The sequence below is a fragment of the Ipomoea triloba genome, chromosome 12 (genome assembly GCF_003576645.1).
Source record: "Ipomoea triloba cultivar NCNSP0323 chromosome 12, ASM357664v1".
NCBI classification, from domain to species: domain Eukaryota; kingdom Viridiplantae; phylum Streptophyta; class Magnoliopsida; order Solanales; family Convolvulaceae; genus Ipomoea; species Ipomoea triloba.
Window position 1 is genome coordinate 22,223,357 of NC_044927.1, and position 26,061 is coordinate 22,249,417.

Genomic DNA, 26,061 nt, shown 5'->3' on the forward strand with positions numbered 1-26,061 from the left:
ACGTATGCTCAGCGTATTGTACGATTATTAACCTTCCTATAAAAGGGACTTGAGTCCTTCTTGATAGGGGCTTTTCCTCCTTCTCTCTTTTCTTTCTAAGCAAGACCCCAAAGTTGAGATTCTCCCTAAACTCTTTAGTTATTGAAAACAATGAATAAAATAGCTTACTTGGATTAAATTCTCCAATCATCTAGTACTTTACAAAGATTGCTATACACATGAATACGAAGTGGGATTATTCCTTATCATATATAAAAGTTTGTTAGAGGATTTTTTTTTAGATGATTCTATTGTGATTCAACTCATCTATATATAGCTCATGTTTCTGAGTTTTACAATAAAAGAGTTTTGTTCATCAAGAAAATTAGTTTCGTAGCAAGTGATTTAGTTCCAATCTTGTATTTTTGTATTTTTCCATATTCTTCTACACGAATAAAGCTGCATTATACTCTACAGAACTTAATTAGGCGAACAACCATTGCAATATTTAACTACTCTAGGATGTGTATTGAGTAAACTTCATTGTTGTGCAATAGTCCGCAATCCACAAAAAAAATAAGTCCGTGTTGGTCCCGAATGGGTGGTGAAAAGTCTAGAGGGGGGGTGAATAGACTTTTCAAGCAAATTAAAAATTAATAACACTTTAACTAAAAATAATTCCAAGTGAATAAATTGAACTTGAAATGCACAGCGGAATAAAGTACGTAAAATGCTATAATTAAAACGCAGTGAAGGAGAGGAGATATATCACATGCAATACGATAGAAATACTTGGAATAGCTCAAATGTGATATATAATAAATTTGACTTGCATGCGGACGTAAGAGATAACAAATAATAGCAAACCCAGATAAGAATGAATAGTGATGAATAGTGACGAAATAGTAACTGGGTTTAGAAAATATTATGCTGCAAATTAGAGTGTGTGTGTGAGCATGAATATTATGTGTGCAGAGCAAAAATATATATGGGCAGTAAATAAATGAGAGAGAGATTTTTAAGTGGTTCGGCCAAACCCAGCCTACGTCCACTATACTCCTTTCACTATCTTCAATCACCCAGATACAATAGTGAACACCAAGTGCCAACCCAGCACTTCTATCTACACCTAGTAGATATTGAGTATTTCGCACAAAGCTATACTCCTACACCAACGAGTGTCTCGCACAAAGCTACACTCCCCAGGGTTTTCACAAGCTTCTCTTGTTACTCAGCCCTCTGTCTACACTCAGTAGAAATTTTGATACAAGGTAGTAAAAGAAAATATTTTTCTCCAACTCTCAGGAACTAAAAATATGGATTTTTGGTTTTTCGGATTTTTCTTGCTTTGCTATTCTCAGATGTATCACACTGCTTTTCTTGCCTTTCACTTGTATATCTCTGTTTTTCTTCTTGCTCAAGTGTCTCGTATTTATAGCTGATGAAAGAATTAATCCGTTGGAAAAAATAATTTTTATTGTTGCTTGTGCTGATTGCAGTCTCCATGTGGTTTAGGTAGTGTCTGAGTTGCATTTTCGTATTCCTCTCCATATATTCCTGATGTATTTGGAATGTAGTATTCAATCTCCAGATATTCCTCATCTATTTGGAATGTAGTAAATAGATTCTTCTCCTTATTTTCGTATCTCCGTACCTCCACCACAGCTCAAAACCATTTTGAACAAATCAGTCAAATATATCCGTTGAAGTGGGACAATTTGAACAAATCAGATTTATACACCTTTGTCTTTTTGTGTTTGTATTACTTCCTTGTAATATTCTTTTTTGTCTTTTTGTGTTTGTATTACTTCCTTGTAATTTCCTTCATGAATTTCGCATCTTCCATGTGCATTTTCATCTGGCATCCAGTATTTCGCAGTCTTCAATGTGCATTTTCATCTGAATTAATTTTTTCTCAAAATAAACTCTCCTGGGATTCGAACACAGCACCACTTAGATCATTTCCCAAGTTCAACTCCAATGCTCTACTCAATCCTTTGTTTACTATGCCTGTAAATAATATATAAGTAGTAATATTCTGAGAAGTTCTGATTTCCTAAAATTTCGTGGCTTAGGGGATTCGAACCAAAGACCTTTCACCATATATACAAGTCTTCTACCATCTCTGCTGCTTCAACTGTTTGTTACTTCTAGTGCTTCAATTAAATTTAAGCTCCGTCCGATTCGAACAAAGTTCCTTCATTCTCCAAGAATTCTTCCAAGTAGACTTCTTAACTCTTTTAGATACATACCTCTACGAAATTTTTGGCTTTCTAATTTTTCAAACTAAAATACATTTTTGGCTCATCAAAATCTAAATACAAATATTCCTAACAGTCCGTTATGTACAGAACTTGATCGAAAAGATATTGGTAAGAATCAAACCATAACCTTCCGGATGAGAATCATGGTCCAAGTCTGTAAGATTTGATATGCAATTTTAAGAAAGATATCGCAGATTAAATATATGAAAATGTCTCATAAAATTACATTGGCGTGGAGTACCATAGGCCTATAGGAGAGCGTGGACGTACAAGAGTCTTGAACCCCAAAAATTTCATGGCTGGCTGAGGACTGAGGAGAATGCCAAAACAAGTTTTTAAAAAAAAAGAAAAAGAGAAAAATGTATGAAATGACGTGGCAAACTGTGGTGCCACAAAAAATCCCCTGTAAATTGTCCAACTAGGAGCCTCAGGATTCAAAGAAAGAAGAAATCTGGAGCTTCCCTTTCAGATTTCTGATAATATTTGTGGATAAGACTGCTCCAACAAATGCCATGTTGCCACTCCACACTACAATTACCACTAATTCCCTTACATGCAAATGCAATGCACTCATTCTTCTTCTTCTAACTTTGCAGCTATGGGGCAACTCTTCTCTTCTATTTTGCTGGTACCACTTCAAACCCTAGCTTCTTTCATGGACCCTTGAGCTTGATCATTTCTAATCTTGATAAAATACCCATTGTTGTTGATCTCTTAGTTTACTTTATGCTATTAAGTATGACCCACTTGTGTGATTCTTCTGACAGGTTATTAACCAAATTCTTGATTGCAAGTTCATAGCTGTGTTTGTTAAATTTCTTGGATTTTTTTTTCCCCTTTTCTTTTGGTACTATGATAATCAATTTTGGCCTTTTATTATGCACTGTTAAGTTTGGGGAATATGTAGAAAATGTAAAGAAATTGATGTGTATCGATTTGAATGGCTGTTGCCAAGATTGTGTTTTTATAGTTTTAGAGTGAGCTGGTGTTTAACTTTGTGAGTGGTCTCCATATGAATTTAATGAAATTTCATTGCTTGGCTTCAAATTGATCTTGATGATGTTTGCTTATGTTTAAAGCCAGCATGGTTGTATGGTATGATATCTGCAGTGTTTCAATGAAATCTTTCAGTTTATCACCCCCGTCCCCCATCCTTTTGGGTTACAAGGGAAACCCGCAGCCATTACCCGAGGCTGGGCATTGTGCATTGAGTAAACCCCGCCTTGTGATCCTAGCCAGCAAAGAATCACAAGGAAGTAAACTGGCCTAGGTTGCAGCATAGTGTTTCATTGATCGGTCTTCTTATCTCATTCTCGAAGAATTAACATAGGTCCATTTCCTTTTAGGTACTAATGCTACTTAAAAAAGAAAAACTTGTTTTTAGTGTGCATTGACAATTTTGGCCAAAGCTCTGTTGGTTGTGATTTGATTCTGCTGATTGGAATTGTTATATATAGCATTGTTCATAGTGTGTAGCCGTTCCATGTTAATATGTAGAAGCCTCGTTATGAATCTGAAGCTCAGACAATTGGTTTTGTCCCCAATATAACTGCTGAATTACCAAAGAAAAACACGATTTTAGTGTACATTGGCAGATTGTCTATTTTGATCAATCAGACACTACTTTGGCACAAATAAACTTTAGTTATTTTGCATCGAAGCTTTGCCCTTTGGAACTTGTTTCTATTTCTCACATTCCTGATGTCATTGATTATTTAATCTTGATCATACTAAATCTGGAACGTAACAAGTCCCAATGTGTCATATTTGTAGGAAACTTAGTGCTGAGGTTGAGCATTCTCCTGTTGGAAGACATAATAGGACCTGCTGATATCTGAGGCGTTCTATAGTATAAGACGGGGGGATATGGGAGAATTTGGTAAGGAGGCAGCCATTGTTAGAAAGAATAAGAAGGGAACAGTTGCAAGCAAGTCGCAAATTTCAGCATCGCCCACCATGGTAGTCACTTGAAGTGATCTTTGGTTTCTTAGGTTATAGTTTTAGTTTTGCATTAGATCTTTCATCTCATTAACTTCCAATGATGTAGGAATCTCATCTACACGAAGGCGAGGTGCATTTAGTATCAACCCCGGTAAGTTACCCAACCCAAGTTCGTTGCACTGCCTGCTGGGGAAACGATAGTTGCCAGACAGTCCGTTCGAGAACAAAGTTGATGAAGACATTGATCGAGAGGGGAAAGCCTCAAGAAGTGCACTCGATAACCAAAGGTCTAACGGAAGAAGGACATAGGCCGACTCTTGTGACATATACTACTGTTTTAGCGGCCTTGACTCTGCAGAAACGTTTCAAGTCCATTCCGTTGCTTCTCAAGAAAGTGGAGCAAAACGGACTAAGACCTGACTCGATCTTCTTCAATGCCATGATCAATGCTTTTTGTGAATCTGGAAATGTCAAGGAGGCCATGAAAATCTTCCGGAAAATGAGGGAGAAAGGATGCAAACCCACAGCTAGTACTTTTAATGCGTTGATCAAAGGTTTTGGCATAATTGGTAAGCCCGAAGAATCTTCGAAACTGTTAGAGATAATGTCACGGGAAGAAAACATCAAAGCGGATGACAGGACATATAACATTCTTGTACAAGCTTGGTGTAACAAGAACAACATCGAAAAAGCATGGGGCGTGGTCCACAGAATGGTTGGCGCGGGTTTGAAACCCGACGTTGTTACATACAACACTATAGCAAGGGCTTATGCGCTGGGCAAAGAGACGAGCAGAGCCGAAGAATTGATTTCCCAGATGCAAAATAACAAAGTAGCTCCAAACGTACGAACTTGTGGCATCGTTGTTGATGGATACAGTAAAGAAGGCAATATGGCAGATGCATTGAAATTCATATACAAGATGCAGGATTTTGGTGTGCATCCTAATTTGTTTATATTCAACTCTCTTCTCAAAGGCTTTTTGGACATAACTGACACTAAAGGAGTTGATGAGGTACACTTCAAACTCAGTACTTTACATCTTGAGGATTTATAGTCACATTAGTTTGCCCTAGAACTTTTAATGGCATTTGATGACACCACTTATATTAGTCATATCCTGTTTCTTGTCCAATATGATGCATCTAAACATGATTTGGTTTAGCTATATGTTAAAATTTTGTATAGATTCCATGGATTTTTCTTCTCTGAGAGGGAAACCTACAGCTACTATTGAGTTTTGAGTGACAAAATTGAGTTTTGAGTGACAAAGGAAACCTGCAGTCACACTACCGATGGTGTACACTAAATAAATCATATTGTGACTCTAGCCGATAAAAATCACAAGGAAATAGACCAACCTAAGTTGTCTATAACTGGCCGACCCAAAATAAGAAAGCCAATAGACCACTCCCCTAAGAATCAAATTTGTAACATTGTAGTTATCAAGCCAACAATCAAACCAATATATTTGAGGTTGATATTTAAAACACTAGATTATAGGATGCAAAGGTCTCCATTAAAGGAAAACAAGAAAGACAACATACTCATCATACATTTGATTTATTGCACTTTAATCTTGAATGTGTTTTTCTTACAATCTTGTTACAAAACGAGCAGACACTAACAATGATGGAAGAATTTGGAGTGAAACCGGATGTGGTCACATATAGTACGATTATGAACGCGTGGAGCTCAGCAGGCCTAATGGAGAAATGCAAGGAAATGTTTGAAGACATGATCAAGTCTGGCATTGAACCCGATAACCATGCATTCAGCATCCTTGCCAAAGGCTATGTCCGCGCTGGGGAGCCTGAGAAAGCGGAAGCCCTCTTGGAAGTGATGGGCACCCACGGTGCACACCCGAACGTGGTAACGTTCACCACAATCATCAGTGGGTGGTGCAGTGCAGCCAAAATGGAGGATGCCTTGAGGGTATATGACAGGATGTGTAGGATGGATGTGCAGCCCAATTTGAACACTTTTGAGACACTGATTTGGGGCTATGGCGAAGCAAAGCAGCCATGGAAAGCAGAAGAGTTGCTTCAAATCATGGAAGAAATAGGCGTTTCGCCCAGGAAGAACACAGTTCAGCTCGTTGCAGATGCGTGGCGTGCCATTGGCTTCATCAACGAGGCAAAGAGAATCCTAAATGATGATCAGAGCTCCGTCTTGATTCCCAGAACAGATGAAAAACCAGTAGAGGACCTGCAAAGAGTTTACCAAGAAAAAACAAATGGCTCTTACAAAACCTTACCAGATAATGGTCAACGCCCCGCCTTGAATACCAAAATGGATGAAAACCGAGAAGACAGTGTGCATAGAGGCGATCATCACGAAGAAATAATGAAGGGTTCTTTCTCAAGCCTGCCAGAAATGACAGGCTCTGCTATAACCAACCAGAATGGGTCAAGCACCTTCACCTTAAGAACTGCAACAAAAAGCATGAATATGGCAGCTAAAGCTATTCTGATTAGTAACAACTGTGGATTTAAACCGAACCCATCGATGGTGATTCAGAGGCCACTCCACGTGCAGATTGGTATTCACAGATACATGAACTCTTGCAGATTGGTGGCTTGACGGGCTGAGTTGTGGAACAGGCAACTCAGATTGAAGATTGTGTTTAGTATTATAGTAAAACATTAATGTACCATATTCATTTCTTAAATGTATCTTCAATTCTCAACACCAATGCATAATGTTGTTACAATCCAATTGAGTTACTGAAAATTCTCAAATATAATTAGATTGAAACACATGAATGTATGAGGGGTAAAACACAAATGACTAAGCAGACAGTAAAACTTTATACAAGGGCATCAGTTCTCCAAGGTGATTTAACATCAAAGAAAATTCAGATGCAAATTACCCATTTAACATGAGATTCATAATCTGCCCAATAGAGGATGAAATTGAAAACATAAGAATAAGGATAGGCAACAAATAAAAAAGATGCAGAATGCATTAGCAATTGGAAATGATATGATCTGAACCTGCAGTAGCAAGTTTGCTAATCTATGTGGCAAACAAAGCAATAAAAAAGTAATTTTTCTTTTGGCCACCTCACCTAGCAAGTGAAAGGTGAGGTGGCCAAAAGAAAAATTATTTTTTTATTGCTTTGTTTGCCACATAGATTAGACTTATTGCCAGGTCATCTTGGCATCGATTTGCAGCTGGCCTTAGCAACTACTATGCATTTGCTACAACCCTATTCTTGATGGGACTTAGCATCAGCTAGAATGCCACTGCCACAAACAGCCCCACGTTTGTCAAAGTGCTGTCTTAAAAACACCGAACCATGATTTATGCTTTTGATCATGCATTCTAAGTATCTTTCTCTTCTTCCGTGTTGCTCCAACTTACCTCCCCAAAAAACCCCATTAGCCATGGACTATGTGCAAACATAATGGGGGCTTTGGGAATATTGTCCCATTTTTGGAGAAGTGAAGGAGAAAGGAGAGAAAAGTTTTTCTATAAGTTCCCATTTGCATAGTTTTTTATGGGGAAGAAAAATAAAACATGCCAGCTGCAAATGTACTGATACTTTTATATGTTTTAGTAGGAAATAATTATGATACAATATTGAAATTCAATTTTTATAATTTTTAATTAAACTATACAGGGTCACCCTTCTATAGTGGCCTAACTAAAAAACAGTCAGGGTTTTTAGATGGATTTTTGTCAAATTTTCAGGGATGTGGAGAAAATAAAAGAAAGAAGAAACGAAGTTCATCTGCCAAGATTAAAAATAGTGGGGGCTTTGGGGATAGTTTTTGTCTCATTTTTGGAGAAGTGAAGGAGGAAGGAGAGAGGAGAGGAGAGATTGTCTCTAAGGTTCCCATTTGCATGTTTTTTATAGAAAGAAAAAACCGTGAAGAATTTGTGGAACTTGCCGCACGCCCATCAAGGCTGCTTTCTCTGTTTTTTTCCTTTTATTTTTTCCCCCCGAATAAACAAAAACCCACCAAGAAAACTTTTACCGTTGGTCTCTTGGTATAAGGGGATCTCCAATGGAGGAGAAAAAGGGAGAGAAAGAGGGGAAGAAATAAGGGGGAAAGGTTGGGTGAAAAAATACTCTGGATGTGCCCCCTTTGTAAATTGTGATGTGGGATCATTTGGGGAGGAAGAGCATTGAGCTCCTCTACAAGAGGGCTTCCCTAGGCACTTTTGTTGCCCATTTGATGTGGGAAACATCAAACAACTTCCAAAGTAATAGGGGCACTAAGCTCCTCTTATAAAGGAAGCTCAACGCCCCTCCTCCCCAAAACCTTTCAATGTGGGATCTAATGATCCTGCATCACAATTCACTGTCACAAAGAGGAGGAGAGCTCCCCTTTGTTCTTATAGATTATATTTTATAAAATTAAAATATAATTTATTTCATAATTTATTAAATTATACTTATAATCAAAATTAGAAATTATAAGTATAAAATTAAAAATATTAATTATAGAAAAATAAATAAAATAATAGATGATGTATAGGAGTGTGAAAGAGTAGGGACTCACAAAATGGGGAGAAAGATTGGAGAGATATTATAATAGAGTGATGTGAATCAGTTAGGCCCACAAAATGAACAAAAAAGAGTCATGAGTCATCAGATAGGAGCGAAAGACAATTTTTTTTAATCACAAAGGTTATCATTTGAACTATGCACAAAATCATCATATGACTCCCTTTAGTATGAAAGGATTCAAGTTTTAAAAAGAAAGAAAAAGTATTCAAAAGAGTTTGCAATGAGATAGAAAAGGCCTCAGAAGGAAGGCAGTAGTATTGTTGTAATCATGATTTCTCATAAACACAATTCAACTATACTCATCATCGGCATAAATAAATAATAATTGAAAAAAAAAACACAAAAAGCTGTAATGTTTTTAAAGAAAAGATCAAAACTAAGAAAATTTGAGAACAGAAAGGTGGCCTCATAGAGAATATTAGAACTAGCAACATAAGAAAATTCAGACATATGCTTGTCAATTAAATACTTAAATCATTGGCCCCAAATCTGAAATTTTATACACTCAATAACACATCAATTCTAATCATCAAATCAAAATTAAAATAGAAACAAAGATTGAAACTTTAGGTTACCCAAGAATACAAAGGGAGAGAGAGAGATACTAAAACCTAATATTTGAGAAAGAGAGAAATAATTGGAGAATGAGGGCACTTAGCTAATGAGGTGGTGATAAGGAGCTAGGGTGTCAGGGAGTTTCTCAGCCTCAACAGAACCCACTATCTCCTATTGAGCAAATGGATGTTTTTCATTCTACAAATTGGGCATATATGCAAAGCAGAAAAGACACATAAAGCACAAGTACTGGAAATGAAGTGATCAGAACCTGTCGGGATTCATGTATAACATCACACAAATGTATCAGTGGATTGACAGACATGAATTCTATCATCACCTCACTTCAGTATACCTAAATTTTACAAGATATAAAATAAAAGAAAGAATAGGAAAATTATAACCTTGAGTGCTCAGAACTTCTTAGAGGATTTGTGCAGCAATCAAAGACAATGTCTCAAGCACATAGCAAGTACTCATCCCTGCACTTGTAATTTTCAATATCAGGGATATTTCATCTCAAAACACATCCAAAATAATCAGAACATGCAGAAAGGGAAAACCATTAAAATCACTATGGACATTCAAAACTAACTCACAAGAATGTTGAAGTGTAAATCCTATCATACCTGGAAGACATAAATAAAGACTATTAATTGGTGGACTCAGTTTAGGATGGTCGTCAATGTGGTTCAACACAAGAACGAGACCAAATCACAAATCACCGTAGTCCAACAACTTCACTAAAAAAACTAACCTACAAGAAATTAAACATACACAAGTAGTTCAAAACATATAAAATCTTTTACAAAATGTTTAAAAAAAAAAAAAAAGTTGAGTCATCAGATAGGAGCGAAAGACAAATTTGTTTAATCACAAAGATAATCATTTGAACTACGAACAAAATCATCATATGACCCTTTCTAGCACAAAAAGACTAGGTTTTTCACAAAAAAAAAATAATAATAATAATAAAAATCAAAAGAGTTTGCAAAACCATTTGCAATAAGATCTTAAAAATTGCCTCAGAAGGAAGGCAGTAGTGTTGTTGTAATCAGGATTTATCATGAATACATTTCCACTATAATCATCATTGGCATTTATAAATAATAGTTGGGAAAAAAAAACTCAGAAAGTTGTAATCTTTTAGAAGAAAAATTAAAACTAAGAAAAATTGAGAGCAGAAAGGCGACATCATGGAGAAGATTAATGTTAGCAACATAAGACAATTCAGAAATATGCTTGTCAATTAAACACTTTAATCATCGGCCCCAAACATGACGATTTACAGATAAACCCCAAAAACAATACAATTCTAACCATCAAATCAAAATAGAAACAAAGATCGAAACTTTGGGTTACCCAACTATACAAATGGAGAATGAGAGATGCTAAAAGCTAAGGTTTGAGAAGGGCATAGACAACACTGGGACAATGCTGGTACTTATAGCGAATGAAGGAGATGATGGGGAGCTAGGGTGTTTGGGGAGTTTCTCAGCCTCAGTGGAATCCGCCGTCTACTACTGAACTGATAGGTATTTTTCATGCTACAAATTGGGCTTCTATGTAAATGTAGATGGGCTAAAATTGATCCCACTATACTCACATATTAAAACTTGAAAGTTGTTCAGACCACAACCGTTATCGCAAATTATTCTGAGAACTATGGCCCAAAACGGTGTTGCTTCTTTTAATGAAAAAAAAAAAAAAAACATTCGTTCGCGCCTTTAGGAGTACAATAGCTCTATATTGATGTAACATATTCATTTTCATTTTTTATACATTGCAGTTTCCTTTCAACACAACTACAATTTCTTTTCGATGTAACTACAATTTCATTCGACATTATACACTCAAATATGTGAAACTGTCATTCAGTTTCATTTTATATACATTGCAGTTTCCTTTCAACACAACTACAATATCATTTCGATATAACTACAGTTTCATTGGACAATATACAGTTATACACTCAAATATGTAAATTGTTATTCAGTTCCATTTTATATACACTGCAGTTTCCTTTCAACACAACTACAGTTTCATTTCGATATAACTACAATTTCATTTGATAATATAAAAACAAATGTGAAGCGGTATCATTTGAGATAACATGTAGTTTCATTTATAGAGCTCCGTTAAATTGTGATGGCAGCCGTTTCTTTACTTAAAGAAACGGTATCGTTTTTGGAGTATCATCCACGAACTGAATCGTTATACCGTGGATCCTGATCCTAAATGACATAGTTTTAAATTTTAATTTTGACGGCAACCGTTTGTTGTTCAATCACGTTACAAGTTTTTTTTTTTTTACTGTAAAGCACTAAAGCATGTGTATGTGTATTGTGTAATGCATTTCTATGTCTCATGTTATATTATTCTGTACCTTAAGCGTATGGATTATGTACCTGAAATATATTAGTAGTTTTATAACACACAACATGTTAATTTATTGAATATTCATTTTTAAGTATACTACATAAAAATAAACCTTCCGTACATAAAAATGAAAATTTATTACTTATTAGTGGTCTTATGACCTACGCCATAATTTACCCATATTATGATTTGTTATCAAAATTAATATCGTAATAGTGAGATACTAGTACAAAAAAAAATCATTTAAAAGTAATTTGTTTAGTGTTTTAGACTACTTTTAGGTATTTTGATATAAGGATTTCTTTTATAAGATAATTTTGATATTCCAAGAACATCAACCTAATCCAAACCTTAATTGAAACCAGCCATGCAATTCTAGTTAAAATTCGATTTGTATAATGCGGTTCAAACTAAACCATGTATGACAAAGGTATATGCCTATGATTGAATTTTCAAATACAATGGTATTCAATAATGGAAGCAGTCAACTTCCTAATAAGGAATAACTTTTAGGGAGTGTTTAGTTCATGATGTTAGATTACCTTAGGGTATTTTAATAATGTTTAAAATTAAAATAATAAACAAAATAAAGGTAAAATATAATAGTAAATGATTTCAAGTTAATTAACTAAGAGTTTGAACATTAAAAATATTGTAATGTCTTTCGGATGGAGAAATACCAATGAGTCAATATGGCAAAATTAGTAAAACGATAAGAGAATGTGAGAGTACCTAAGAAAGTGAAGGGTATCTCACATTCTTTTCAAGGGCGTTTGGTTCACGGAATCTTGGATTACCCAAGTAATAAGATTACCTCCAGGAAGGTAATGTGAGATTTTGGGAATGTAAGATTACCTGATGTGTTTGGTTTGGATTGTGGAATATAATATTACTTTGTTTGGTTAAGGGTTATATTTTAGGTTATATGGGGCAATTTACTATAATGTCCTTTATATATATATATATATATATTTGTGTGCCTTTATTGTGTGTATTTTTATTTATTTATATGTATGAATGTATTGATGCTTAATATTAAAAAAATAAAATATATAAATATACACACATGTATATTTGATTCTATAAACATATATTTATTTTATATATGTTATTGTGTTATTATTATTATTATTATTATTATTATTATTATTATTATATATAAGGATTAGTTAACAGAGGCAAAGTTGGAATAATCCAAGGTAATCTTAGATTACCTTAAAACACGGGGGTAATTACATTATCTTGAAACATTACCGCCACATCAGCTTTGAGGTAATATAACATTACCAATTAATCTCATAACTTGAAACAAACAAGGTAATATAATATTACCAAACTCAGATTACCTAAGTAATCTCATATTACCCGAACCAAACGGCCCCTCAAGGTGATGTTCTTATGAGAACCACCATCCCATGGGTCCATAAAAATCAATATAGTGCATTAAAAAAAACATATCTATGAATGAGATCAATTCAATTGGGGAGTCCAAAATTCACGTGTGCATATTAAGCATGTGTTGTGGGCAACATAGGATAATAGAATATGCACACAACACATGCCCTGCACACGCAAATTTTGAACTCCCAACTAATTTCATCCATAGATCAAATTTTTTTAATGCACTAAATTGATTCTCATGTACTCATGGAGAGAGTGATTCTCATATGATCACTATCCTTCTCTTCAAATAGCTAAAAATATTATATGAATGTTAAATTACATTCTACAAGAAGTTACATAACCTGAACCACACATAAAAATCTTATATTCCCAAACAAATATAACCTTCCTTATCTTATATATAACTTGAACCTAGGCTTTTATTTAGTCAACTTTCACATGTACCATATAATTAGACAGTATGGCCATCTGTATGTACAGCCCAACACTGAACAGCAGGGTTTACAATTATTAGTCCTGCGTTGAGAGCAGTTGTAATTACAAGAAATGCAACCTGCAGCATATAAAATTTTTAAAAGTGTAGAACTACTAATCAACTACTTTTCCATACAGCCCCTACTTCCCTAATTGTACACTGGCATTTGTTACATAAATCAATCCGAATCAGACATGTTCGATATTTATAACGTATTAGAGATGATGCCGAGTCTGCAACATGAAAAAAGTTTCCCAATTTGTGGACCATATGCAAAAGCCATCGCCTTTGGTCTCAACTTCTGACAGATCTAGTCCTATCGACCTCAATAGTTCTCGAATCCAGAGTTGATAGAATTTGAGGCATTGACATGCCACCAGATACGACGATCTCTGCAATGAGAAATAAGACACGTGCAAATGCATTATAAAGAATCTTATGTGGGGACAGCCCCAACCAAATTGGTCTAAGCTGTTGATTTGGTAACCAGTAACCACAGGGTTACAAGTTCGACACCCAGAAGGAGTGGCCTATTGGCCTTCTTGGTTTGAGTCAGTCAGTTATAGGCAACCTAGGTTGGTTTACCTCCTTGTGATCCTTTGCCAGCTAGGGTCACAAGGCGAGGTTTACCCCAACCCTCGTTACTCCAAATATATATATATATATATATATATATATATATATATATATATTCTGTCAACTTTGCAGAAATGTTATTAGTATGGCAATAAGCTCCTGTCGTATTTTTTCTGATAATTCAAATACTTCCTAGTTCATACTCCCCCTAAGGAATGTTCCCAGAAAAAGAGCTTAGTACCAAAGTCGACCAAATAATATACTTGGACAGACACTATAAGTTCAATTTAATCCTCTGTAAAGCAAATTTGACAAATGGTAAAATAAGAATGTCCCATACCAATTCCTTCACGAACAGACAAATTTGGTCTGATAACATCGTTTGCATTGATTAGGAAAACATCACCAATATAGAGATGGTTTGTAGGAACATACACACAGTATAGCTCTTCATCTCCCGCATAATTCTGTTTAGAATAAAGGGAAACCCGTTAAAATCACAATTGACATTCAGAACCAGCTCACAAGAATGTTCGAAGTGTAAATCCCATCATACATGGAAAGCAAGCAACATGTGCATAAAAAAGACTAGATTAATGGCGGGGGGGGGGGTGTGTCGATAAAACCTAGATTAATTATTAACAAAATTCATAAAAACTGAATACAAGATAACAACACATTATAGTTCAAAAGAAATCATGAGCTAGCCTTTTCATGGCTAAAGTAAAATGGTAACATCCTAAAGATTCCCGGCAGCCTTCTAATAAACTGATAAAATGAATAGCTTAAATTACGAGAATAACAAAAGCATCCAAGTAATTGGCATACCTGAAGGACAACAGATGAGGTGATGAACCCAAAAGCATATTCGCCAATACGTGGATGCCTTATGATGGCCACTTCCTTGAAAGCCTGTGTGTTCTGATCTGAAATAAAAATAAAGTAGGAGCAGAGTACTAATGATCTGTCTCATGGAAAGCCATCTGGTAAAATAGAATTTCAACATGAAATCCAATAAAATACCAGGAGATATAGCAGAACTAATTTGTTTAGAGGCATTATAGATATGACGAACAAATGGCATTCTTTTGATGAGCCACTCCCCAAGACTCAAAACTGATGCCCCCAACCATGAAGACGTAAATACTCCAACCAAGAAGATAAAGGTGATTGAAGTCACAAATCCCAGACCTGACAAAGTGAGATCAAATAAAAATGTCAAACAAACTCCAGTCTCCAGGTAAACAGTGGTTTAACAAGATATTTAAGAGTATGAGCAAAATAATGTCTCTCAAGATTTTTTTACCTACACAAAATAAAGATAAAGGTAGAAAAGTAAAGAACTTGTCTAAATGTGTGTGCATCAAGCTTCATCAACACACTTTATTCTCTGATTATTCAGGCATAATGTTTGTTGTCTAGCATAGCAATTATTACAAGTTAAATACAATAAGAAATTACTCATTAAGAACAAAACTAGCTACCGGATCTCTTGGTGAAGGGAAAATGTGCTTACCAAATACATTGATCCCAAGGTGAGCATAGATTGGAGAGAAAAATCCATCCACAAAATGAATAAACCACCATGTCAAATAGAAAGTGACTGCTATAGGAAATAGGATTACACTGCACAAAATGATGAGCAAACACTAATTACAGTACTAATCAACAGTAAATAGACTACCAGAACTTAAAGTAAACACTAAGATGGTATACAGAGCTTCATATGAACAAGTATAAATAGACTACCAGGATACAATCAAAGCATTCCTGAGAATGCATATATGCACAGCTTCATTTGAACAAAGGCATATGTCAATGGCAAAGAGCAGCCAACTTTCAAGTTTCAACAAATATGTTGGCAAAGAGCCACTGTGGATTATTACTCTCTTATCTCACTTTTAATATTCTCCCTTTGTTTGAGGTTCTTCACTTCACAATAGACAAATATCTCACTGGTTACTAGCATACCATGATACTACCTATAAAATAAAAAACATACCAGTGTAATTTAGGGGTGAAAATAAAATATTTTAGCATTGTTTCTCAGTATTATCTTTTATAGGGGAAAAAAACACTTGGATCCATGTTCAGAGAGGATGCAGAGAAAATGGAATAGGTATGACTGAATTGACTAACCAAAAAAATATCTTATAAAATGATTTAAAAAATCTTTCAAAGTTTGATAATGGCCAAAACCTTCTAAAAATTAATTATTGTGCCAAATTTGCCATAGGCCAACAAAAATCTATGCAAAATTTATCATGGGATTTTTTTTTTTTTTTTTAATTTAAGAGGGGGGGGGGGGGGGGTGAAGAGGTGCCAGTATTTATCCATTATCCCAATGTTTGGGATTGAATACTAAAGAGCTAAATATTTAAAGTTTTAGCTAATTGAATCCCAAACATTGGATTTCCCTGGTTCTAGCTAAAGTTTTTAAAGTTTTAGTTCTAATTGAATCGTTCCCTGGTTCTAGCTAAAAGTCTTTGCTACAGACCAAATTTAATTAGCACTAGTTAGCAAAGATCCTTTTATATGGGTAAATACAAGTAACATTAACTATGTATTGAACACAAATGTAACAAAGAGTATAAACTACTTGCACATTGCACTTATACTGGGTTTCAAAAATTAGAGAGAACCAAAAATATTCTCACCATCCAGTCATGAATTTGTTTGAAGCCCAGCTCCTGGCAACTTTGTAGAAAGTCTACAATGAAAACAAAATAGAGAGAATTAAACAGCTTTTTCTCACATCATAAAGAGTAAGCAAAATTTTAAGTCTTTTAAGGACTATCAAGAAATGCTACAGTAAGAATAACTTCTATGCTGATGTTAGAAATAAACAATTTTGTAGCATTAAAAAAATGAGGCAATAGCATAATCACGTCTTCAAAAGCAAGACGAGTTACCAACGAAGTTCAGCTCAAACAAGTTAGTGCAAAGTGGCTTAAAATGTATTAACAGTAAATTCTAAATGGTGGCTCAAATATGACTAGGACAAAAAGTATGAATAGTAAACTGGATACTATGGACTCAGTTTGAGAAGTTTCTCTCTCTAATGGGAATCTCCTAGTCTCTATGGGATGCCCTCGCATCATAAAGACTGGTGGCCTTTAAATTCTGCTTATCTGCTAGGTGCAACAGTTACAGGCTCAGCTGCAGTCATTGGCAGCCAGCATGTAAGAAGCTAATTCACTCAACTATGCCTTTTTTGGTTAGGCACTTAGGCCATATGAAAAATTATGGACTCCCAGTTTTGGATAGCAAGGTCTTTTAGGTGATCAAAGTACCAGTAAGGTTGGCCCTTGCAACATTGTATTTTGAAAACAAAAGCAATTTGGCTTCAGCACTTTTGCTACATTCATTCTGATTTATTGGGATTTGGGACCCTCGTGAGTAATAGTCAAGGGCTACAATGAAGTTTTGGCCTTTTGCTATCCATGAGCAGCATTCCATTATTGAAAGAAGTACAGAAAATGCTACCAGAAAATTTGACTTTTAAAGATTAAAGCTTCCATCAATGTTAGCAATGAAGCTTGCTAACGAAATGGTGGCTCCTAGAAAAATGTAGCAACTAAACAAACCAGTTCAATCTTTGTAACTTCATCTTGCTCAATAACTGGAAGAGTCAAAATACTTCCAGCAGTCAAAGCTCCCATGAACAAGCTTCAACAAGTCCAAAGAAGATGCCAGGATTCAGGACACAATTATACAAAAACATGATGTCATTTAATCTTCCAGCATCCCTTGATTTCTTTCAACCACCACTAAGAATCTAAAATCACTCAAAAAGGAATGGGTAAACCAAGTACAAAGTTTCCAGACAACAACAGTGCCCAGGTATTCATTTAGTGTTTAAAACACAAAGCAATGGTCAAATGAACACAATCAATTGCCGCTTCTTTCAGCTCTCCAGTGACTAAAAAACAGGAACCATAATCAAGAGGTCATGCTTCCAAATAAAAACCAAACCTTTCAATATCCATGCAAATATGCAATTCAAGAAATACCCACCATCATTTTCAAAAAAAAAAAAAAAAAATACCCACCATCATGCAACCCTGACCAACCCTAAACCGCAACAGAAACAGCAGCTATAACAATTTAATCCCTGGAAAAGCTACACATATGATACCAAAAGGGGGGAAAAGTGTTCTTTCCTTCTGCTAAATTTTGCACTTAAATTGACAATTTTCAATTTATGCTAAATCAGAACTCCAAATTGAAAATTTCCGATTTTTTAAATAGAAGTATATTTGTTGTCTCACATCTCGGCCGGAGTGATGATGTTGTGAACACGCGGCGTCATGATCATCTCCGTCAACGGTTTCAGCCCCTGGAATTAGAAGCTCCCTATCTCTTTCTCTGCTGGTGCTGCCCAGTAAACCCATCGCCCCCGATTGCTCATCTCCCATTTATCTTTACGAACCCAATTTCAAACTCCTCTTTTCTCTGCAGTCCACGATTTTCAACAGACACTCTCTCTCTTTTTCTCTCTCTAAAATTTTAAACAAAGATAAATTCAACAATAAATAAATAAACAACCCTCGTGATATGTACGGAGTACTCGTGTAGTTATCATACACACCGTTTCTTTAGGCAGAATAGTACACAATCTCAGTTTTGACTTTTGATCATACAAAAGAAAAATACACTCATACTTCTAAATTCAATTTTTATTTTCACACACAAAAATTTAATTTTGACATTTTTATTAAGACTCAAAACACGAAGATACCTAATAAACGAGTAATACTACATTACATGTCACTCTTTAATTCATTCAAAAACATTACATGTCACTCTTTAATTCATTCAAAAACATGTGAGCCACAGTTTTTATTACTTTCTTTTCATCTTCCTCCAATAAAATTTAAAAAAAAAAAAAAAAAAAAAACACTTGGCGAATTTTACTCCCTTGAGTCCATATATCATTTTCCATAAACAACCCTTGTGATATGTGCGGAGCTAAAATGTATTTTTTTTATATGTACTAATACTTTTATATGTTTTATTACAAAATAATTATAATACAAGAAGGCTTCACTAGGCACTTTTGTTGCCTATTTGATGTAAAAAAAAAAAATTGAATAAATAACTTTTGATGTGAGAAACATCGGATGAATAACTTTCAAAGTAACAAAGGCACTAAACTCCTCTTATAAATGAAGTTACCTCTCCGTAAACAATTCACAATCACAAAGGAAACGCCCCGAGAGCTCCCCTTTGTCTTTAATTTTTTTTTGTTATTATTTATTTTATTTTATTTCCCTAACAATTAATTGTCAAACACACTTTCAACATTTTAGCTCTGTTTGGCAAAACTTATTTAAGAGCTTATACCTACTAATAAGCTATAAACAGAAACCTACTAATAAGCTATAAACTCTGTTTAGTAATGTTCCGAAAATAAGCTAGTAACTTAAAATAAAAAACTAGTAAATTACCCATGTGGCATATGATGACTAATTTGTCATATCTGTTTCATGTCCATTGATTTTTCTTCGAAAACAGAAAGACAACATACTCTTCACATTTATTGCACTTTAATCTTGAATGTGTTTTCATTACAAATTTTACAATCGTGTAACATTGATGGAAGAATTTGGAGTGAAACCGGATGTGGTCACATACTTATGAACACCTGGAACTCAGCAGGCCAAATGGATTAATGCGAGGAAATGTTTTAAGACATGAGGTCCGGCATTGAACCCCCGGTAACCATGCGTTCAGCATCCTTGCCAAAGGCTACGTCCACACTGGGGAGCCTGAGAATCTTAAATGATGATCAGAGCTCTGTCTTGATTCCCAGAACAGATGAAAAACCAGTAGAGGACCTGCAAAGAGTTTACCAAGAAAAAACAAATGGCTCTTACAATACCTTACAAGATAATGATCAAAGCCCCGCCTTGAATACCAAAATGGATGAAAAGTGCAAAGACAAAGTGCACAGAGGCAATCATCACGAAGAATGGGTCAAGCACCTTCATCTTAAGAAGCCTGAATATACCAAAAAAGTTCAAGAACTGCACAAAAAGCATGAATAAAGCAGCTAAAGCTATTCTGATTAGTAACTGTGGATTTAAAACTGAACCTATTAATGGCAATTGAGAGGCCACTCCACGTGCAGATTGGTATTCACAACTCCTGCAGATTGGTGGCTTATCTAGCTGAGTGTGTGAAACAGGCAACCATATAATAGGATCAACACTATTGGGATTGAAGATTGTGTTTAGTATAATAGTCAAACATTAGCATATCAAATTCATTTCTTCCAACTGTTGATGTTTCAAAATGTATCTTCTCAACAACATCGCATACTGTTGTTTCAATCCAATTGGATAGACAACAAATAAAAAAGATGCAGAATGCATTGCTATTGGAAATGATGTGATAAGAACCAGTCGGATTTATGTTTGACAAATGACATCACACAGTATTAGTGTCAAAAAATGAACTCTTATGATCAAACAATATCAACACCTGTTGGGATTCACATCATGATATACCAAAATCATTTCTAAAATATATAAAATAAAAATATTGGAAATTAAAAACCATAGAAGCATTCCCAATAGGGGTTTTCAAAGTGTTTTCAATTGGGGTTTTCACCATTAGGAACTAATGAGTTGAAGGAGAGAAAAATGAAGTTCCACATAGGGAAAAAAATAGAAAACATTTGATTTTGTACAAATGCAAATGACCTCCCTGCATTACTCACTTTAAACAATGAATTCTACTTTTACATCACTAAATTTGCAATTCATTTACCTATTGACACTACATCCTACAAAATCCAATCAACTTTCAAAGTGGACCCAATTATATATATATATATATATATATATACACACACACACACATTTATATAACTTTAAAGTATCAAATAATTTTTTAAAAGAAAAAGTACATGTGAGGCAACTTTTGTTACCATTTGGAAACAAAAACAGACATTAACAAGCCTGCTAACCCATGCACATCATTTAGCAAATGGTGCATTGTCCTCATCCCAACCAAGGCTCCCCTTGCTAGATGATTTGGATTAAAAAATAAATTCTCTTTTCATGTACACATGAATAAAGTTTGCTCTGTTGCAAGCTTGCTAATGGCAGCTTTTGCTACCAAATGACAGCAAAAGCTGCCTCACATACCTTTTATGCATAGTGTACATATCAATAATAAATGAATTGTAAATTTAATAATGTGAAAGTAAAACCCATTTTTGAAAGTTAGATTATTAGAAGGGATAAGGATCTTTAGCAACTATGCATTTGCTACAACAGAGCCCTATTCTTGATTGGACTGGCCATAAGCCAGAATGCTACTGGCATATACAACCCCATGTTTGTCAAACTGGAGTCTTAAAAACCGCAAACCATGATTTATGCTTTTGATCATGCATTCAAAGTATCTTTCTCTTCTTTCGGGTTGCACTAACAGGTGTTGAGAATATATATATATGGTTATGATGCAAAACCTGTTGAAAACTCAAGAATAAGGATAGACAAAAATAAATAAATAAATAATTGATGAAACCACAATATATTCCAGGTCTTTCTCCGTCTTACGGTTCAAGTCCACCCAACCCAACTAATCCCCACTCACTCCGTGAGGCACGGGAGATGGCCCAAAGAGAATTTATCCTCACCTGTGAGAATTAAACTCAGATTATCCTCATCCCTGCACATTCAAAATAATCAGAACATGCAGAAAGGGATAAACATTAAAATCAAAATGGACATTCAAAATTAATTCAGAAGAATGTTGAAGTGTAAATCCTATCACACATGGAAGATATAAATAATGGCTATATTAATTGGTGGACTCAGTTTATGGGTGGTGATATATCAGGATGGTCGTCAATGTGTTTCAACACAATTACAACGAACGAGACCAAATCACAAATCATCACAGTCCAACAACTTCATTAAACCTAGACTATGACAGGATGGAGTTCATCCTAAAGGGTGGCATAAATGTAGCCACCGGTGGATAAATAAGAAATGTGTGAAATATTAAATCAAAGGCCCACCTCCAGAAGCTGAAGCAGAGGCCAATTACACCAATATAGTAACCCTAGAACCTACCAATTTCAAATTGAAGATGACTTTCTAGGGTTTAACCCTTGAACCTGCCTATTTTAGATTGAAGATATGACTTTCTAGGGTTTATTTAGGGCAAAATTTAATTTTTAATAATTAGGCTAAAAATTGGACTAAGGTATTTTGGGGCTCAGAAAAATTATTAAGCTTACAAATTAAACTGAGTGTTTAAGAAATTCCAAATGATTTATAAATTTCGTAAGCCCAATAATTTTTCCAAAATAGAATATTGCCATAAATAAACCCTAGATATATATACATATATATATACACACACACACATATATATATAGAAGCTTTAAGGACCCCAACTTCAAATTAGTGAAAAAATCAACAAATCAAGTTTTATGTAGCATAGCTAGGAAAGGTGTTTCTATGTCAGAGACTATAAGGAATGGCTTACAAGTCCATCAACTATGTTGTAAACGTTTCAATCTATGATTAATGAATTAGATTTTTCCTTAGCACATCCAAAAATAGCATTGAAATCAAAGGCAACCCCAACATTTAAAGAACTTAAAAACAGAGATGAAGGCAAAAGTGGTATGACTCCATGCCTCTATCTTAGATTGGATTACCTCCATTTTTAAATTTTATAAATACTAAGGTTGGAATCAGGATCAATTTACTTCAACACCTTTGTAGATGTGCATGCCTTACAAGCTCATTATTTTTTCTATCTCCAAACTGAAGACTCATTGAAGATGCCCAAATGGTTGCATACTGCAATTTTACAATGTTTTTAACATTTAACCATGGTGAAATGTCATTTCCAACCACATCAGAAAATGCAAAAGGCAAAACACATTAAAATCACAATGAATATTCAAAATAAGTAACACAAATGTTTAAATGTAAATCCTATCACACATGTAGAAAAACATGTGCACACATGCATAGGAAAGACTAGATCAATCGCTGGACTCAATTTATGGGTGTTGATATATAAGTATTGTCATCAATGTGGTTCAACACAATTACTACAAGATAGACCAAGAAATAACTAATCATCACAATCCTAATAAAAAACAAAGCTAACCTAAAAGCAATTAAGAACAAACCAAGTACTTCAAAAATGTAAAAGGAACAACAAAAAAAGGTTGAGTCATCAGATAGGAGCGAAAGACATTTATTTAATCACAAAGATTTCATTTGAACTATGCACAAAATCATCATATGACTCCTTTTACCATGAAAAGATTAACTTTCAAAAAAAAAACAGAAAAAACTATTTCAAATGAGTTTCCCAATACATTCAAAAATAAATAAAATTATTAATATGACTCAAGAAAGGCAGTAGTATTGTTGTAAACATGATTTCCCATAAACACAATTCAACTTCACTCATCGTTGGAATAAATAAATAACAATTGGAAAAAAGTCAAAAACACAGAAAGCTGTAATCTTTTTAAACAAAAGATCAAAACTAAGAAAATTTGAAAACAGAAAGGTGGCTTCATAGAGAAGATTAGAATTATCAACGTAAGAAAATTCAGACATATGCTTGTCAATTAAATACTTTAATCATCAGCCCCAAATCTGAAAATTTATAAACTCAAACATATACATTCTAATAATCAAACCAAAATTAAAATAGAAACAAAGATTGACACTTTGGTTTACCCAAATACACAATTAACACAAAGGGAGAAAAAGACACAACAAAACCTAATGTTCAAGAAAGACAGACAAATAATTGGAGGATGCAGGTACTTGTAGCTAAGGAGGTGGTGATAAGGAGCTAGGGTGTCAGGGAGTTTCTCAGCCTCAATAGAATCCAACATCTCCTATTGAGGAAATGGATATTTTTCATTCTACAAAGTGAGCATCTATGGAAAACAGAAAAGCCACATAAAGCACAAATACTGGAAATGAAGTGATCAGAACCTGTCAGGATTCATGTATAACATCACACAAATGTATCAGTGGATTGACAGACATGAATTCTATCGTCACCTCACCTCAGTATACATAAATTTTACAAGATATAAAATAAAAGAAAGAATAGGAAAATTAAAACCTTGAGTGCTCAGAACTTCTTAGAGGATTAGTGCAGCAATCAAGGACAATGTCTCAAGCACATAGGAAGTACTCATCCCTGCACATTCAAAATAAATCAGAACATGAAGAAAAGGATAAACATTAAAATCACAATGGACATTCAAAATTAATTCAGAAGAATGTTGAAGTGTAAATCATATCACACCTGGAAGATATAAATAAAGACTATATTAATTGGTGGACTCAGTTTATGGGTGGTGATATATCAGGATGGTCGTCAATGTGGTTCAACACAATTACGACGAACGAGACCAAATCACAAATCATCACAGTCCAACAACTTCATTAAAAACCTAACCTACAAGAAATTAATCACACACAAGTAGTTCAAAACATATAAAATCTTTTACAAAATGTAAAAATACAAAATAAAAGAAGTTGAGTCATCAGATAGGAGCGAAAGACAAATTTGTTTAATCACAAAGATTATCATTTGAACTATGCAAAAAATCATCACATGACTCTTTTCTAGCACAAAAAGAATAGGGTTTTCAAACAAAACAAAAAAAAACAGAAATAAAATCATTCAAAAAACTTTGCAAAACCATTTGCAATAAGATATTTTTTTTTAAATGCCTCAGAAGGAAGGCAGTAGTGTTGTTGTAATCAGGACTTATCATGAACACATTTCCACTATAATCATCATTGGCATTTATAAATAATTGTTAGAAAAATTATAAAAGAAAATTAAAAATAAAACTGCGAAAGTTGTTATCTTTTAGAAGAAAAATTAAAACTAAGAAAATTTGGGAGCAGAAAGGCGACCTCATAGAGAAGATTAATGTTAACAACATAAGACAAATTCAGACATATGCTTGTCAATTGAAAACTTTAATCATCGGCCCCAAACAGGAAGATTTACATTTACAGATAAACCCCAAAAACAATACAATTCTAAACATCAAATCAAAATAGAAACAAAGATTGGAACTTTGGGTTACCCAACTATACAAATGGAGAATGAGAGATGCTAAAAACTAAGTTTGAGAAGGGCATAGATAATACTGGGAGACTGCTGGTACTTATAGCGAATGAAGGAGATGATAGGGAGCTAGGGTTTTTGGGGAGTTTCTCCGCCTCAGTGGAATCCGCCATCTACTACTGAGCTGATAGGTATTTTTCATTCTACAAATTGGGCTTCTATGTAAATGTAGTTGGGCTAAAACTGAGCCCAATATACTCGCATATTAAAACCTGAAAGTCGTTCACTGATATGCAAGATTGTGAAGTATTTGGTATATTTGTCCCCTTTCTCAATAGATATGTTAGCATATATCGCACCGACTTTGACTATCAGCCCAATTGGTTTAGCATTACAACTTCAAACATAATCTTTGTTAAATTTACAGGGTCTTTCTCTCCGTCCGTTTAACGGTCTGGGGTCTACCCACGTTCACTCCGAGAGGCACGTTTGGTTCAAACTTAAAGTCCAAACTTATCCCAATTGACTATCAGCCCAATTGGTTCAAAGAAAAATATATGAGGATGAATGAAATTTAAATTCAATAGAAAATAAATTATTGAGAATATCAATTTAATTGTTTGGTTGAGTTTGAAATTATGAAGAATAATGAGTATAACGACTAATATGCCGCCCTTATACAATATTAATGATAATAAAAGTAATATTAATTTATAAATTAAAATATTATAATCTATAAATTACAATATCATAAATTAAATTATTATAATTACATATTTTATTATAATAATATAATAAATATTATTATACATATTTGGTCTTGAATATGGAGAAGAAAGATGGTGAAGGAAGAAGAAATAAGAGGGTGTTTGGTACTTTTT

At 34.4% G+C, this 26,061-nt stretch overlaps 2 protein-coding genes, 2 long non-coding RNA genes and 13 other non-coding genes across 22 annotated transcripts; 1 reads left to right on the plus strand and 16 right to left on the minus strand.

The window, feature by feature from the left end:
- Positions 1 to 2,725: 2,725 nt before the first annotated feature.
- LOC115998960 (pentatricopeptide repeat-containing protein At5g21222-like) lies at positions 2,726 to 6,902 on the plus strand. 2 transcript variants are annotated; one of them, XM_031238642.1, is made up of 4 exons: positions 2,726 to 2,871; positions 4,017 to 4,202; positions 4,291 to 5,199; positions 5,805 to 6,902. In XM_031238642.1, exons 2-4 carry the CDS (start codon positions 4,110 to 4,112, stop codon positions 6,765 to 6,767), a joined length of 1,965 nt encoding a protein of 654 aa, XP_031094502.1. In that variant the 5' UTR covers positions 2,726 to 2,871; positions 4,017 to 4,109; the 3' UTR covers positions 6,768 to 6,902. The 2 variants fall into 2 exon arrangements, with proteins under 2 accessions (XP_031094502.1, XP_031094503.1); XM_031238643.1 differs by lacking the exon at positions 2,726 to 2,871 and adding an exon at positions 2,926 to 3,010.
- On the minus strand, positions 5,704 to 10,770 carry LOC115998964. The gene is made up of 2 exons (XR_004093972.1): positions 10,621 to 10,770; positions 5,704 to 9,740 (listed from the first exon to the last, which is right to left on the minus strand). It is a non-coding gene; the product is annotated as an uncharacterized LOC115998964 (long non-coding RNA).
- On the minus strand, positions 6,999 to 7,088 carry LOC116000583. Its single transcript, XR_004094157.1, has one exon. It is a non-coding gene; the product is annotated as a small nucleolar RNA Z101 (small nucleolar RNA).
- On the minus strand, positions 8,777 to 8,864 carry LOC116000576. The gene has a single exon (XR_004094150.1). It is a non-coding gene; the product is annotated as a small nucleolar RNA snR60/Z15/Z230/Z193/J17 (small nucleolar RNA).
- Positions 8,937 to 9,014, minus strand: LOC116000586. Its single transcript, XR_004094160.1, has one exon. It is a non-coding gene; the product is annotated as a small nucleolar RNA U83 (small nucleolar RNA).
- Positions 9,519 to 9,603, minus strand: LOC116000593. Its single transcript, XR_004094166.1, has one exon. It is a non-coding gene; the product is annotated as a small nucleolar RNA snoR14 (small nucleolar RNA).
- Positions 10,093 to 10,180, minus strand: LOC116000579. Its single transcript, XR_004094153.1, has one exon. It is a non-coding gene; the product is annotated as a small nucleolar RNA snR60/Z15/Z230/Z193/J17 (small nucleolar RNA).
- LOC116000584 lies at positions 10,280 to 10,357 on the minus strand. The gene has a single exon (XR_004094158.1). It is a non-coding gene; the product is annotated as a small nucleolar RNA U83 (small nucleolar RNA).
- Positions 10,771 to 13,435: 2,665 nt separating the features above from the next.
- On the minus strand, positions 13,436 to 18,605 carry LOC115998962 (protein LIKE COV 1-like). The gene is made up of 7 exons (XM_031238644.1): positions 18,364 to 18,605; positions 16,750 to 16,802; positions 15,609 to 15,718; positions 15,116 to 15,283; positions 14,921 to 15,018; positions 14,433 to 14,559; positions 13,436 to 13,908 (listed from the first exon to the last, which is right to left on the minus strand). Exons 1-7 carry the CDS (start codon positions 18,508 to 18,510, stop codon positions 13,811 to 13,813), a joined length of 801 nt encoding a protein of 266 aa, XP_031094504.1. The 5' UTR covers positions 18,511 to 18,605; the 3' UTR covers positions 13,436 to 13,810.
- A 993-nt stretch (positions 18,606 to 19,598) lies between these two features.
- On the minus strand, positions 19,599 to 25,384 carry LOC115998963. 5 transcript variants are annotated; one of them, XR_004093969.1, is made up of 3 exons: positions 25,200 to 25,384; positions 24,404 to 24,556; positions 19,599 to 24,295 (listed from the first exon to the last, which is right to left on the minus strand). It is a non-coding gene; the product is annotated as an uncharacterized LOC115998963 (long non-coding RNA). The 5 variants fall into 5 exon arrangements; XR_004093971.1 differs by having other exon boundaries at positions 19,599 to 21,775; positions 24,218 to 24,295; positions 24,404 to 25,384; XR_004093968.1 differs by having other exon boundaries at positions 19,599 to 22,920; positions 24,218 to 24,295; positions 24,404 to 25,384.
- On the minus strand, positions 21,917 to 22,012 carry LOC116000581. The gene has a single exon (XR_004094155.1). It is a non-coding gene; the product is annotated as a small nucleolar RNA Z43 (small nucleolar RNA).
- Positions 23,118 to 23,216, minus strand: LOC116000582. The gene has a single exon (XR_004094156.1). It is a non-coding gene; the product is annotated as a small nucleolar RNA Z43 (small nucleolar RNA).
- Positions 23,298 to 23,382, minus strand: LOC116000578. Its single transcript, XR_004094152.1, has one exon. It is a non-coding gene; the product is annotated as a small nucleolar RNA snR60/Z15/Z230/Z193/J17 (small nucleolar RNA).
- LOC116000594 lies at positions 24,074 to 24,158 on the minus strand. Its single transcript, XR_004094167.1, has one exon. It is a non-coding gene; the product is annotated as a small nucleolar RNA snoR14 (small nucleolar RNA).
- LOC116000580 lies at positions 24,438 to 24,533 on the minus strand. The gene has a single exon (XR_004094154.1). It is a non-coding gene; the product is annotated as a small nucleolar RNA Z43 (small nucleolar RNA).
- Positions 24,637 to 24,724, minus strand: LOC116000575. Its single transcript, XR_004094149.1, has one exon. It is a non-coding gene; the product is annotated as a small nucleolar RNA snR60/Z15/Z230/Z193/J17 (small nucleolar RNA).
- On the minus strand, positions 24,832 to 24,909 carry LOC116000585. The gene has a single exon (XR_004094159.1). It is a non-coding gene; the product is annotated as a small nucleolar RNA U83 (small nucleolar RNA).
- Positions 25,385 to 26,061: the final 677 nt, after the last annotated feature.

Excerpts from the sequence above, each read along its gene's own strand:
- LOC115998962 (XM_031238644.1), bottom strand. The coding sequence starts at position 18,510 with ATGGGAGATGAGCAATCGGGGGCGATGGGTTTACTGGGCAGCACCAGC. Across the intron at positions 15,719-16,749 it reads AACAAATTCATGACTGGATG|TGTAATCCTATTTCCTATAG; the intron begins GTGAGAATATTT and ends CATTTTGTGCAG. Across the intron at positions 15,284-15,608 it reads CCTTGGGATCAATGTATTTG|GTCTGGGATTTGTGACTTCA; the intron begins GTAAGCACATTT and ends TCACTTTGTCAG.
- LOC115998960 (XM_031238642.1), top strand. The coding sequence starts at position 4,110 with ATGGGAGAATTTGGTAAGGAGGCAGCCATTGTTAGAAAGAATAAGAAG. Across the intron at positions 4,203-4,290 it reads TTTCAGCATCGCCCACCATG|GAATCTCATCTACACGAAGG; the intron begins GTAGTCACTTGA and ends CCAATGATGTAG. Across the intron at positions 5,200-5,804 it reads ACACTAAAGGAGTTGATGAG|ACACTAACAATGATGGAAGA; the intron begins GTACACTTCAAA and ends CAAAACGAGCAG.